This window comes from Crotalus tigris, unplaced genomic scaffold (genome assembly GCF_016545835.1).
Source record: "Crotalus tigris isolate CLP2741 ecotype Arizona unplaced genomic scaffold, ASM1654583v1 scf7180000017549.6302385, whole genome shotgun sequence".
NCBI lineage: Eukaryota > Metazoa > Chordata > Lepidosauria > Squamata > Viperidae > Crotalus > Crotalus tigris.
This window is the reverse complement of record NW_024096467.1, coordinates 760191-772371: the sequence shown is the minus strand read 5'-3', so window position 1 is coordinate 772371 and position 12181 is coordinate 760191. Positions and strand designations below refer to the sequence as shown.

At 36.2% G+C, this 12181-nt stretch overlaps 1 protein-coding gene across 4 annotated transcripts in view; it reads right to left on the bottom strand.

Moving 5' to 3' along the window:
- Window positions 1-12181, bottom strand: part of TUBGCP6 (tubulin gamma complex associated protein 6) — a 28004-nt gene extending 15823 nt beyond the window's left edge. For 2 of the 4 annotated variants that reach the window (XM_039338657.1, XM_039338682.1), the window contains exons 1-10: window positions 9663-11863; window positions 8540-9369; window positions 7716-7879; window positions 6510-6720; window positions 5223-5396; window positions 3302-3423; window positions 1786-1861; window positions 1134-1243; window positions 811-902; window positions 360-499 (exon numbers count right to left, since the gene is read on the bottom strand). In XM_039338657.1, coding sequence (XP_039194591.1) covers window positions 360-499; window positions 811-902; window positions 1134-1243; window positions 1786-1861; window positions 3302-3423; window positions 5223-5396; window positions 6510-6720; window positions 7716-7879; window positions 8540-9289 — 1839 coding nt within the window. In that variant the 5' untranslated portion in view covers window positions 9290-9369; window positions 9663-11863. Of the gene's footprint in view, window positions 1-359; window positions 500-810; window positions 903-1133; window positions 1244-1785; window positions 1862-3301; window positions 3424-5222; window positions 5397-6509; window positions 6721-7715; window positions 7880-8539; window positions 9370-9662; window positions 11864-11889 lie in introns of those variants that run through there. The other 2 variants (XM_039338665.1, XM_039338673.1) reach the window with 2 other exon arrangements.

Below are 12181 nucleotides of genomic sequence, written 5' to 3'. Positions count from 1 at the left end.
GGCATGACTGTATTTCTCAAATACTGCAAAGAAATTTTCATAGAAAATCAGGACCTATTCTCTCATGTTTCAGAGGACAAGCCATAGAATAAAAGATTAAAATTACAAGATTCCAAATAACATGGGGGGGGGAGATACACATGAACAGAGCTGCGAGCATGTGCACTCTGCAAATGGAGTTGTTAATGCTGCGGCGAGGCTAGCATGGGCACAAGGGGGGGGGTGAGCGTGCACACATACATGTGTGCACTGGCCAGCCACTCACGCGGCCCTGAGGCCATGGCCCGGTAGTGAGCAGTAATCCATAGGCTGGGGACCTCTGTTCTAAACAAAGTAATCAATGATCTTCTAATACTTACCCTGGGACAACACAGCTTCAGTAAGTTTATGGTTTTCCCACAAATATATACATCATTAGCAATATGTTTCAAGAATACAGGAACACAATCCTCTACTTCTTTAGAAATCAAAACATATCCATTGGTCCAATAATGCTTGTCTAAGTATTAAAAAAGTACAACATATCAACATTTCTGAAATGTATCATTTTGGCACAGTTTTAAAGCAATAAAATAAAATGCAGTGAATATACAAATATTATTGATTTGTTCTTCAACTTCCTTTGAATGGCATGTGTGTTGCAAATATTTTTCACATCTGTTACACTTATTAGGTTCCCTATCTCTCTCAGTCCAACATATCTTATAGAAATAATTGTTGTTTTGGAGAAAAATGAGTAGAGAGAGCCTTATTTGTTTTGCCCTGAAGTGGGATATAAATCTAACAAATACTAGTTCAAAGAAAGCTTACCTCTAAAGCCAAGATAATCTTCATTCACCTGAATCATGAATTCACCATACACATCTCTGAATACACCACTATATACCCAGTCATGGATAAACCTAAAGCATGAAACATTAAACGTCTTTTTTAAAAAAGATATTCTAGAATGGCTGTTGTATGCAAGATTAATATATTTCATCAGATTACTAAAATGGTTCAGTTACAGTAACTGGGAAAATCTGTGTGCCTCACTTTCAGAAATGCCCCTCAAACTGATACCTAAACTGAGAACTCTTAAAAAATTCATTACATCATTTTGCCAGATCACTGTGACAATGCATGGCTCCTACCTTGTATACGGTTCACAGCTTGTTTTCAGTAGTGACAGGAGAACTGGATAATGCTCACTGCTGCAGTTATTAAGAGTCTCTTGATAGAGATATGAAAGAAGTTTAACTCCCTGAAATACACACAAGCCAGTTTATGTAAAAAGCCGTGAAACTCATAAATTTTTTACAGTTCAGACTCATTTGCCTAGCCCAGGGATAGACAACCTTGGTTCTTTTATGACTCGTGGACTTCAACTCCCAGAATTCCTGAGCCAGCCATGCTGGCTCAGGAATTCTGGGAGTTGAAGTCCACGAATCATAAAAGAACCAAGGTTGCCTATCCCTGGCCTAGCCTTATTCAAGAATTCTGTTGGATAAAGCTACTTTTGACAGCTGCTTGTTTCCTCAAGTAAGGCTGTTTTAGTAGTTACTTATTCAAGCTCTGAATAGGTGGGGAAGTACAGAATATTTTATGCTCAGTTATACTATTTCAAATACTAATGAATAAAAATACACAACTTGAATAGTACAGAAGTCACTTAGGTCAAAGCATTTAAAATGCATTGCCTCTAAGTATATTGAGACAAACTGTTTATTGCAACCAAGCCATAAATAAAAGTATACAATTTTTTGTTGTGACTTAGAAAGAGAAACAAACCCAGGTACTACTCACAGTTGGAAAGGAAGCACTGGTACCTCCGCCAACTCCCACAGCAGCCGCTCCTAAGCCACAGAGTTCAGCTAAATACCTTAAAAAAAGAAACCAGTTACACTTGCATAATCATTTGCAGAATATTAAAACTGTCCAAGGTAGTGGACAGACAAGATAAGCTTGAGATATACCCTGGTATTTGGCTCAGCAGATGATGATTGTAGCCTTGCACCCTCAATGGAGTTTTTATAGTTATTCAGGCAAAAAACTGATGAGAGATCTTACCTTCTAGAATCTAACCCAGAATTCTCAAATAGTATATGTTATGTGTAACTAAACTTTCAGGAAAAGATAACAAATATCTTTTATTATAGGTCTTTAAATCCTATTTAAATTAACATTTTAACTTAATCCATATAATTAAATATTTTAACATACCGCACATTTCAAAATATCATAATCAATAAAAACAATTCATTGCAAATTACATCTAAGTTAATTATATGCTATATTGATGTATTGTACTATTGTATAATAGTAAAATATATTTCAATTCTTTAGATAGTCCATTAATAATAGCTAGGTGTGACAGATTATCTTGCCTACCCTAGGTTTGAGCCTAAAAAGCTAAGCAGAGCCAGATTTCATTAGTTCTTGAGTGGGAGATCACAAGGAATCCTGTGGTCCTACGTTAGTCAGGGACTTTGAAAAGATATCTCAGAACAAGCCACCAGCCAATCATTTCTACTTGGTCTCATGAAAACAACATCCAGATGTCCTACCAATGTGACATGACTTTCATATATAAATTTATGTGTATTACACTGAGGCAGCAGCTTTTTTATAAAGATTTATTAGAAATGAGGGGGTAAGGTCTACATTTTTTATTCCCTAATGCTCTTCTAGCCTTAAGTATTGTAGATTCTTTCACAAAAAACATCTTCTTAGTCATAAGAAATTATATGCTTAATTCAGGAACACAGCACCACAGGTAACTCATTAAAAATTATGTCTGCTAGCTTCTATGAACAGGAGGTATAAATATTCTGTGATACAACACTGAAATAAAGTCAGGTAATTCAGCATTCAGTCAGTAGTTTATTTTAGTTACAGATCTAAAGGACTTCTTAATCTAGCTTTCTAGACTTATTTTAGCAGCTGCAATTAAATTACACTAAGTTGTTAAAAACAACCTTTCCGGCTTTACAGTTCAACCTTTCCGGCTTTACAGACTGGAGGGGATGGTTTCACGCGACTGACTGGCAAGCACACACACGCAGCTCCATTTGCATGAGCAGGCACGCGCACCCACCACTCACACAAATGCATACACATGCTTGCCTGCTGCTTGCACAAGTGGAGACGTGTGTGCACGTGTTTGCCCGCCACTTCCATGGCCCAATTCCAAATGGGCCATGGGTTGGGGACCCTTGTGTTAGAATAAAGGCAGCATCTTTCACTGCACTATCTTTGGGACACTGTTGTTAAGTGTTCAATCTTCCATTTTTGTCCTACTGCATTCATCCTACAATGTTACCTTAGCTGTCGTCCTAGTTTTCGGAAGAGAACGCTGATTGTTAGAAGTGCTAAAGTCAGGGGAGTAGACAAAACACATGCTCGGTAGTACTGTAAATATTTCCTCAGTCCACTTGTGAATGCCTAACAACAGCAAAAAGAAAAGTTTTTTAATTAAAAAATACTAAATCCAATATATCTCAATAGTGATACTAAACTGGAAAATGGAGATAGGATACATTAATCTTTTTCACACATTACAGCTACCTGGACACCAATCTTTTGAAACAAAATCATTATTCATTAGTGGCACACATGCACTGCATGAGCAAACCTATTTGTATATCATGTTAAGTTATGGCTTATTTAATCACTGTTGATAAATGACACACAATTATTGCCAATTACTATGGTACAAACCATGAGGGTTACAAATATGCTGAGTCAAAACCAAATAAGGACAGCTAATCCATCTTGGTTTAATTTATATCCCCTTACAAATATATAGTGATGGGCAATCAGAAAGATTTTTACCCAACAGTCAACAATACATTCTGTGCCAGTACACTACATATACATATTACTTTGTGGGATGTGGACAACAGTATGTTGAATTGTAAGGGAAGCTCTAGCTTTGGAGACCACTGAATGTATACAATATCATAAGCATATATGGAACGTAACTGGACTTTTGTATTCCTTGCGATATATCAACCAAAATGTGGCAAAATTGAGTGGTACTAGTCTGAGGTGACATTATAGAATTTTGGCACAAATATCAATCTGAATGTTGGTTTCTGAATAAATCAAGAACAGTTTATAATAGAAGGCATTTGTGGGAATAAATGGAATGCATAACAAATGGTACAATGCTGAGCAGAGAATAAGACAAAGATATGTGAGGCTATTTCATGTCTTTCATATAAGGAATATTTGTGTCAGTTAGATATGTTGGTCTAAGACATGAATCTGCATGTATCTTTGTATGCAGAGACAATGCTACCTTGTTAATGAGAATAATAAATAAAGGAATGAGATATTGTTGTCAGTGCCTCCTAATCAAAAAGTGCCTCAAATGTTATATCAAAGCTTGGCAAAGTCTTCTCCTAGTCAAGTACCCTGCCTGATTATCAAGCAGGAAGGTAAGAATCCAGAAAAACTCCCAAATTATCAACCTGTTTCTTCAGGAAAGTAAAAAAACCAGCTCCCAAAAAGGGTTAGTCTAGGCCTTGTCAGGTATCAGCACTATCCTCTGGGACACAGTTGCAACTTGCTTTGTCCCATCCACTGTCTTATGATCTCCAGAGACTCTAAAAAAAAATTTACATCATCTCCTACTCGGCTCAGAATGATGTAAGTGAATGTCATCAGCAAACTAATTATACTTCATCCAGAATCAACAAATGATGTGCCTCACTAGTATTGGGAGAGAAGGGAAATCATGTAGCACCCATCCTGGAGAGACAAAGAGCTTGACTGCTCAAAACTACTGACTGGAATCATCTGCTCAGAATGGAGAGGAATTACATCACAAGCGTCCAGGAGAATTTTATGATTGATGGTATCAAACACTAATGCAAAATCTAACAGGACTAAAAAGTCTGCACTACTACAATCCAAGTTCTGACACAAGTTATCTATCAGAGAGACCAACATATCTTTGGTCTCATAACCAGGTTGAATCCCAAGTAAAATGTAACGTTTAGGTTGGAACTGGTGATGCAGGAACAAGGTTCTGCTTGCTCTCAGTACCTCCTCTCTGAACATTGTGAAAAAAAGTTTTGTACCACTGGGATTTAATTGAACAGCGTAAGAGACAGAAAAGGCATTTTGTTCTTCCAAAAACAGAGGACACACCAGACTTTACCAATAGATATCAGGTAAAGACAAGGCCATAATTGCATATTCAATCAAATTAGTAATAAAAACTGCAAGTGCATTACCTGAAATACAAGCCCTTTTTTATATGACGAGTCAAGGACTGGTTGAAGAGAGAAACGGCTTAGCCGTGTGTAATAAGTTCCATATTCAGCCACTTCTGACAATAGACAGTTCATACTTTCAGGTGAAGTTCCAGATACATAAATGCCTTCTTTCACTACAAATATCTGAATTGCCTATAAAGTTGGAAAAATAATAACAGGAAATTATTGAAATGCACAGCACAGAATATATTTACTAAACAAATGCATATTCTGATAAATATTACCTCAATGCTAAATACTAATTTGACATTGTAAAAATATATAATCTTCTAAATATATTTTAAGTAATTTAAATCTGTATTTTAATTCAACAGGAAACGTTACTATCTAAGGTATTGATAATTAATCAGTAAATATATGGCAAATGCTCTTTTGCAACAACAAAAAGTTAATTTTACTGAATACACTGTTCAAGTCTTAAAGTTAAATCAAAATTATGGCCATTAATATTTGGTAATATATTTTTAATCCATTCAAAAATAAAAGATCTGGACAGTTTATGAAATTACTTGCAATAGTTTAAAAAATAGCATACTTTAAAATATTAAGTAGCAACAAATTAACTTAATGCAGGCATTTAAAATCAGCGGCAAATGTATTTTTTTCACAGTATAAGATTGGATTCTTACATGAATTCAATTAGTTTACTCAAGTGGATTTTTATAATCATGTCTTCAAGTGTATAAAAATGGAGGAACAATCCAATGCCCACTGCCATTTATGCAAACCCCTTGCTTGAGAAGAACCGTTTTCCTTCCACTATACCTCCTTACCAGCAACAATCAACATTTATTTCAGTGGGGCAAAGGACTCTATTGAATCACCTTAGAGCACGGGTGTCAAACTCGCCATGTCACATGATGTGGCGTGACGTATCGCAACTTTTTTTGCATTGCTGGAACTGAGGTGGGCACAGCCTCTGTATGATGCAACCAGCCCGTGGGCCGGCAGTTTGACACCCCTGTCTTAGAGACATTTGGGGGGGGAGGGGGAAGGACATTAGGTAATGCAAAAGAGAGCGGGGAAATAATAAAAGGTCCATTTTGTGAACCAGTCTCTCTGCTCACAATGTGGTGCTGTTCCTAAATCAATGGCATTAAACAATATCACTGACAGATTTTGCAAAATTGAGAAATGTATACTTTTCTTAGGCTAATTTGTCCAACAGAATAAAATGCAAAAATGCATATCTAAGTTTTTTTTATTAAAAATAAAATTATTATATACTGTATACAAATGTTATACCTGATTAAATGAGAAAGAAGTAGATACAACCCCAATAAGAACATTCAACACATCTTTAACAATTTCTGATTCTTTTACTAATACACGCTGTGGAAACTGAAATTTAGTACTGCTGAAAAGTTGCAGTTCTTGTTCTCGAAGTCTGCAAAATTTGTCAAAGGCTTCTCTTCCAGCTTCTGAAAGATACGGCTCTTCTTTTTTCCCAGGTGGACTGTCAGGAAAAACCACAAAAATGTGAAAACTAAAAGTCTGAATTACCTTTGAAACCGAGATTCAGTTTGCCTCAAGAAAAATATTGACGAAATCATGTATAACATATTATGATTTTTCTTTTCTGTTTGATCTTCAGTATAGCTAAGCTATGAGTCATGCAAAAGTATCCACCATGTTATAAAGAGATGTGGATTAGAAGCTGTTTTCAATTAGCTGGCATCTAAGCATTATGGCCCACAATTCCTTTTGAGTAAAGATCTTTTTATTAAATGTTATTTAATACCTGTTGCATTAAATATAGTCAAACAAAAAAAGGACAAATAAACTAATTTTAATTTATTTTGGCAAATTAGTCTTATTTTATTTGTATGTCAGTTTACCTCTGCTTTTTATATAAAATAACTTTTAAAGGATCTGGATTCAAATGTTCTGTACATTTATAAAGTTTTGGACAATTTTCTTCAGAACTGCACTAGTGTGTTAATCAAAAACTTGGTGGTTAGTTTAACAATTTTTTACATTTTTAAAGCTAGACTTTTAGAAAATGTCAGATAAGAGACACTGTATACTGAATCCTGTTACTATGCATTCCTTTTCATCAACATTATGTATCATCCAAAGGAAAGCAAATGTGCACATTGTTTATCAGTTTTCCTTTACTACTATAGCCTTCACACTATTTAATGTACAACTCCACACGTTTCCTCTCTCTTGTGCCCTACCAAAATTTACAGAGTAAGGAAACAGAACTGAACAACTTAGATATGAATGTGATATTTTGGATTCAAAGACTGCCATTCTTTGCTATTTTTCCATTCATTGCAAACAAATGGATTTTAGTTGTGTATCAGCAAAGTAATTCTGGAAATTGAATTGTAGTATGAAATCTAATGAAAAGACTTGGAGCAATGTTATATTAATCATGGCACTCTCCAGCTCAAATATAGCTCATTACAACTAACACTTTTTAAAAATATAAAGCCAAATACTTACAATCCAATTCTTTCCCAGCACCTTCGTTTACTAGGTCCATAAGTAAGTGCTGCCTCCCAGAGATCAAGATCTGGTGTTACGCTGGGTTCTGATTGAGAGTCTGGAGTGAGATTGGATGCTGATTGGAATCCTTCATCTTCAGAAGGATCAATACTTTGGGGAACCTGCAAATATAAACATACTTCATCACTGTTCCTATATTATTACAGAAGGATCAATACTTTGGGGAACCTGCAAATATAAACATACTTCATCACTGTTTCTAATTATTACTTTTAATAATTCTTCTTTAGGATTGTTCTAATAAAAGTAGAGCTTATAGCAAATTGTTTAAATTAATACTTAGACTCGATTTGTATCCAACTTTCTATAAAAATATCTCATATGAGACAATATTGCTATACTATAACATTCAAACAGGAATCAAAAACATTAATAAATAAAAGCAATAAAACATTTTAGAACCCTAAGCTGTTGTGAAATATTGGCTGATGTGTCATAAGCATATTACTGGTCAAGAAACATTTTGAAATGTTGAGACAGAGATAAGGCATACTGATCTTCTTAAGTATATTTATAGGAATTATAGTCCCATGACGGAAACATATAGCATCAGAACAGAGAGATACATGAAGGTGAAAATTTTCATTTTTGTCTTTGTTTAAGCTTCCAATGAGCTAATAATTGAGGAATTGCACAGGTAGAGTGAATGGAGATAGTAGTGCTTCTTAGCCAATATCATCTGTATTCTATGAAGGAAGTATAAATATCTATGACTTCATTAAGACAATTATTGACATAGACAAAACAAAACAATCTTATACCTTGATTGCAAGTCCAGACAGATCTGCATTGTCAGGCACTGGTGGCAAATCCAACCTGATGTCCATATCATATGTACGACTGTGAATGAGAGCACCAAAGAGCGAGACCCGAGTTTCTCTCTCATATCTGTCCCCCATTGAACAATTCTGTGAAAACAGTTCTACCATAGGAAGACCTGTACCAGGTGCTGCTTCCAGAACTTGCAAGGTCTTTTGAATTGTATCATTAAATTGAAGTTCTTCATTTGCAATAAAAGCCTGCATGTCTGCTTCAAATATGCTAACATCATAATAATCATAACCTTGATATTTAGTGTTTCTTCCTACATATTTGTTATTCACGAAATAATCCTTTTTTAGGGGTGAACAATGAGGAGGCCCAGTTCCTGCAAGCTGTACCAGAAAATCCAAAATAGAAGTAATTTCAGTAAATGGTAAGCAAGTAGACTGTTCTAATTCCTCTACAAGTTGTTCCAGCCTGTCGGCTTCTAAGCTAAGTCCAGCAACTCTCAAATTGAAAGACAGCATTAACATTTTGTTTTTCACGGGGAGTCTAGAAAAATGTGATTGAGAAACTTTGTGGGTTTCATTCAGGAAAAGATTAGCAAACAAAGTATTATATGCAATCTTTTTGAGACTTTTGCTTGAAATTTTTTTGCTGCTCTTTCCTTTGCTCAAATGGACCTTTGTTGACATAGATACTATGTGAGCCTCACACAAGTCACCAAATAGTTTTGTAATACTCTCCATGGTCTCATCAGTTATGGATATCCACAATCAACTCAGTATGAATCCAGCATTAAAAGTCAAGCAAGCATTCATTTGTGATCCTGAAAAAGTGAAAGAAAGCAAAATTATTAACATAATAATTAATGCTATCTATTGATTTTCTCTGCAATCATTATAAAATTAACAGTCAAGACTTTGGCAATGTCCTACTATTAGAAGCAAGTAGCAAAAATCTTGCATAGCAGCTCAAGTAACTATTAAGGCTATTTTAAGAACAATAATGTTTTAAATCTGTTAGTCTAATTAATACACAAATCTTTAATCAAAACTTGCTATTCTTTTTTCAGAAGACCTTAATCACATTTTTTTTGGGGGGGAGACTACTCGTGCATACCTTTGGGTCAGTTTTTCACTCCTGGTGACAGCCTGGAGTAGTCTCTGCTTATTTTAATTAGGCTATGACACTATTTTTCGTAATTTCTTTCAAGCTACCATTATTTACTTTATATTTCTTGGCAAAACATTAACTATAAAAACAATGCAAGATAAAAAGGGTTGAGTATGATACTCAAGAATCTTGTGTAAACTAAATAAATGCATAACCTCCCAAGAAAGAACAAACACACTTTATATAGGAACAACTGTCAGGCTTACAGCCAACACTACCTAGGGTAGATGGGGTGTCAACTACAGCAAAAAACTGCGATGTAGAACTCCATAACTGCGATGTAGAACCAAAATGGGAAGTACTCAACAGCCATCCAGGTTACAAATTCAATTGGAAAAGCAAAGAAATAATTGACCATGCAAACAGAAAAGTCAGAGAATTCCTGAAAGCCTGGCATGCAAACAAAGGAATGAATCATAAGGCAAAAAATGCATGACAGACATGTCTTTCTGAAGGCATGAACCAATGGCATCTATGAAAGTAGAAACCCATGGTGATAGTTGCCTGTTACATTCCATGGAAGAATCAGAGATTTGTGCAACATTATGAATAAATGCAATCTAGGAGAACTTTTTTTTTATTAAATTATAGGATTGGATGGTGGGAAAAAGACAAAGGGATATCAAAAAAGAGGTTGGCTCATTTCAGAGTCCCAAGAATGAGTGAGAAAGGTGAAATAGTTTAGATAAAGGTCTGTTTCAAATATATGGCTAAAGCACAAATCAGTTCTATCACTTGGCATTGGTATTATTCATTTAAACTTAAAGAGGTTGTATTGTATTATTATCTCCATGAGAAAAGTTGGTCACATCTGTTATGTATTTGTTTAATATATTTTTGTCACTTTTTAACTTGACCTGTTATCCCCCTTCCTTTTTTTCTATTAGTTTGTATTTTAATGCTCATTTTTGAATTTTAATAAGATTTTTTTCTAAAACTTGGCAGAGGAATAACTATAAACCTAAAATTATTATTTAATTGTTGATGAGTATGATGAAAGCTGTTAGAACAAATGGATACCAAACTGATAACAGGTTCTGAATATGAGACAGAATGGTACTTGATACTGCCAAAAATTAATCTTGGGGGGAAATGGACATGGAAGATGAAGTGAACAAAACTAGAGTGAAAATAAATCTGCAATAATAAAAAGTATTAGATGCCAGCAGAAATGTAAATTAGATGACTTGCTACAATGATGAAGTGAAAGAAACTGTGGAAAAGAAATAGAATTGTAGCAAAAAAATTGAAATACTTTGTATTAGGGTCTACACTGATCACCCCAAAGAATGTAGTCAGACAAGGAATGATAGAATAAAAGCTGCAGCTTTAATTTTTGTTGAAAAGGTGTTTTGTAAATGGATGGCACAGCCTAAATACCGAGCCTCCATCAGTATCAAGGGAATTAAAAGTAAAGATGACAAGAACATTTTTAATGAAACTATAACAGAGGGAATTATCAGGAGTATTTCAGAAATTTGCATAGGATGATACAACTAAGAATGATACTGAAACAAATGTTAAAAAAGTTAGTCTCCAAACAACGAAAAGGGAAGTTATAAATATTGTAAGAATTGTCAGAAATGGAAAGATTGTGCCTGACGTTCGGAAGAGGGAATTATTTCATTGAACTGATACAACGGCTACCACCAGGTTGTGTTTCCCTGCAGAAAAGGACCACTGAAGCGTGGCGACGGGTAGGATTCCCTAGGTAAATAGGGATGTACAGCAATGCCTCCTCTCCGCCATCGACATGCCCAATGTTGGCTGGAGATGATGGATATTATACTTCAGTATCCTAGAAACCACCAATTTGGAAAAGTCTCAAAACGCGGAGGGTGATGTGACGCCGGAGGGAAAGGAAAGTCGTCGTTGGCGGACCAGGCCCAGTTCCAGCTTCCGGGATGCGTGGTCGTCTGGGTCTCGCGCCACTTCTTGGTGGATTAACCAATTGCGCTGGCCGCCCGTGACCGAAAATTTAGGCAGGCAAGAAAGCTGGACTCCCAACTGGGCAACCGACGAGCCTGGAGAAGCCGAGTCGAGAAGGCGCCATTTCGCCTCCTCTCCCAAATGGTAATATATAAAGAAACCTCCTCCCCCTCCCCATCGCCGGTCAGGGAAGCAAGACCGCCCGCCTCCACAACGCCTAAAATTCAAAGAAACATTGACCTACCGCGAGGCATGAAGTAAAACAGCAAGATTGAGGCGGAGCTACCGCAGGAGGGAGGAGCCAGGCAGGCGCAGAATGGCAGAAGTACCATCTGGTAGTAATGGAGGCATGTGATAGGCAGATGGCTGGATCAATCATCTCACCCTGACAGCGAGGGAGTAGATCGGGCTCCGTAAAGGGCGAGGGGAGGCGGTTGATGGGCTCAGACGAGGCCCGTGGTGCTTTTTGGTTTGTATGCAAGGCGCGCACCGCAAGGAGCAACTCGCGCTGTCCTATTGGACGCTCCTCTATTTGT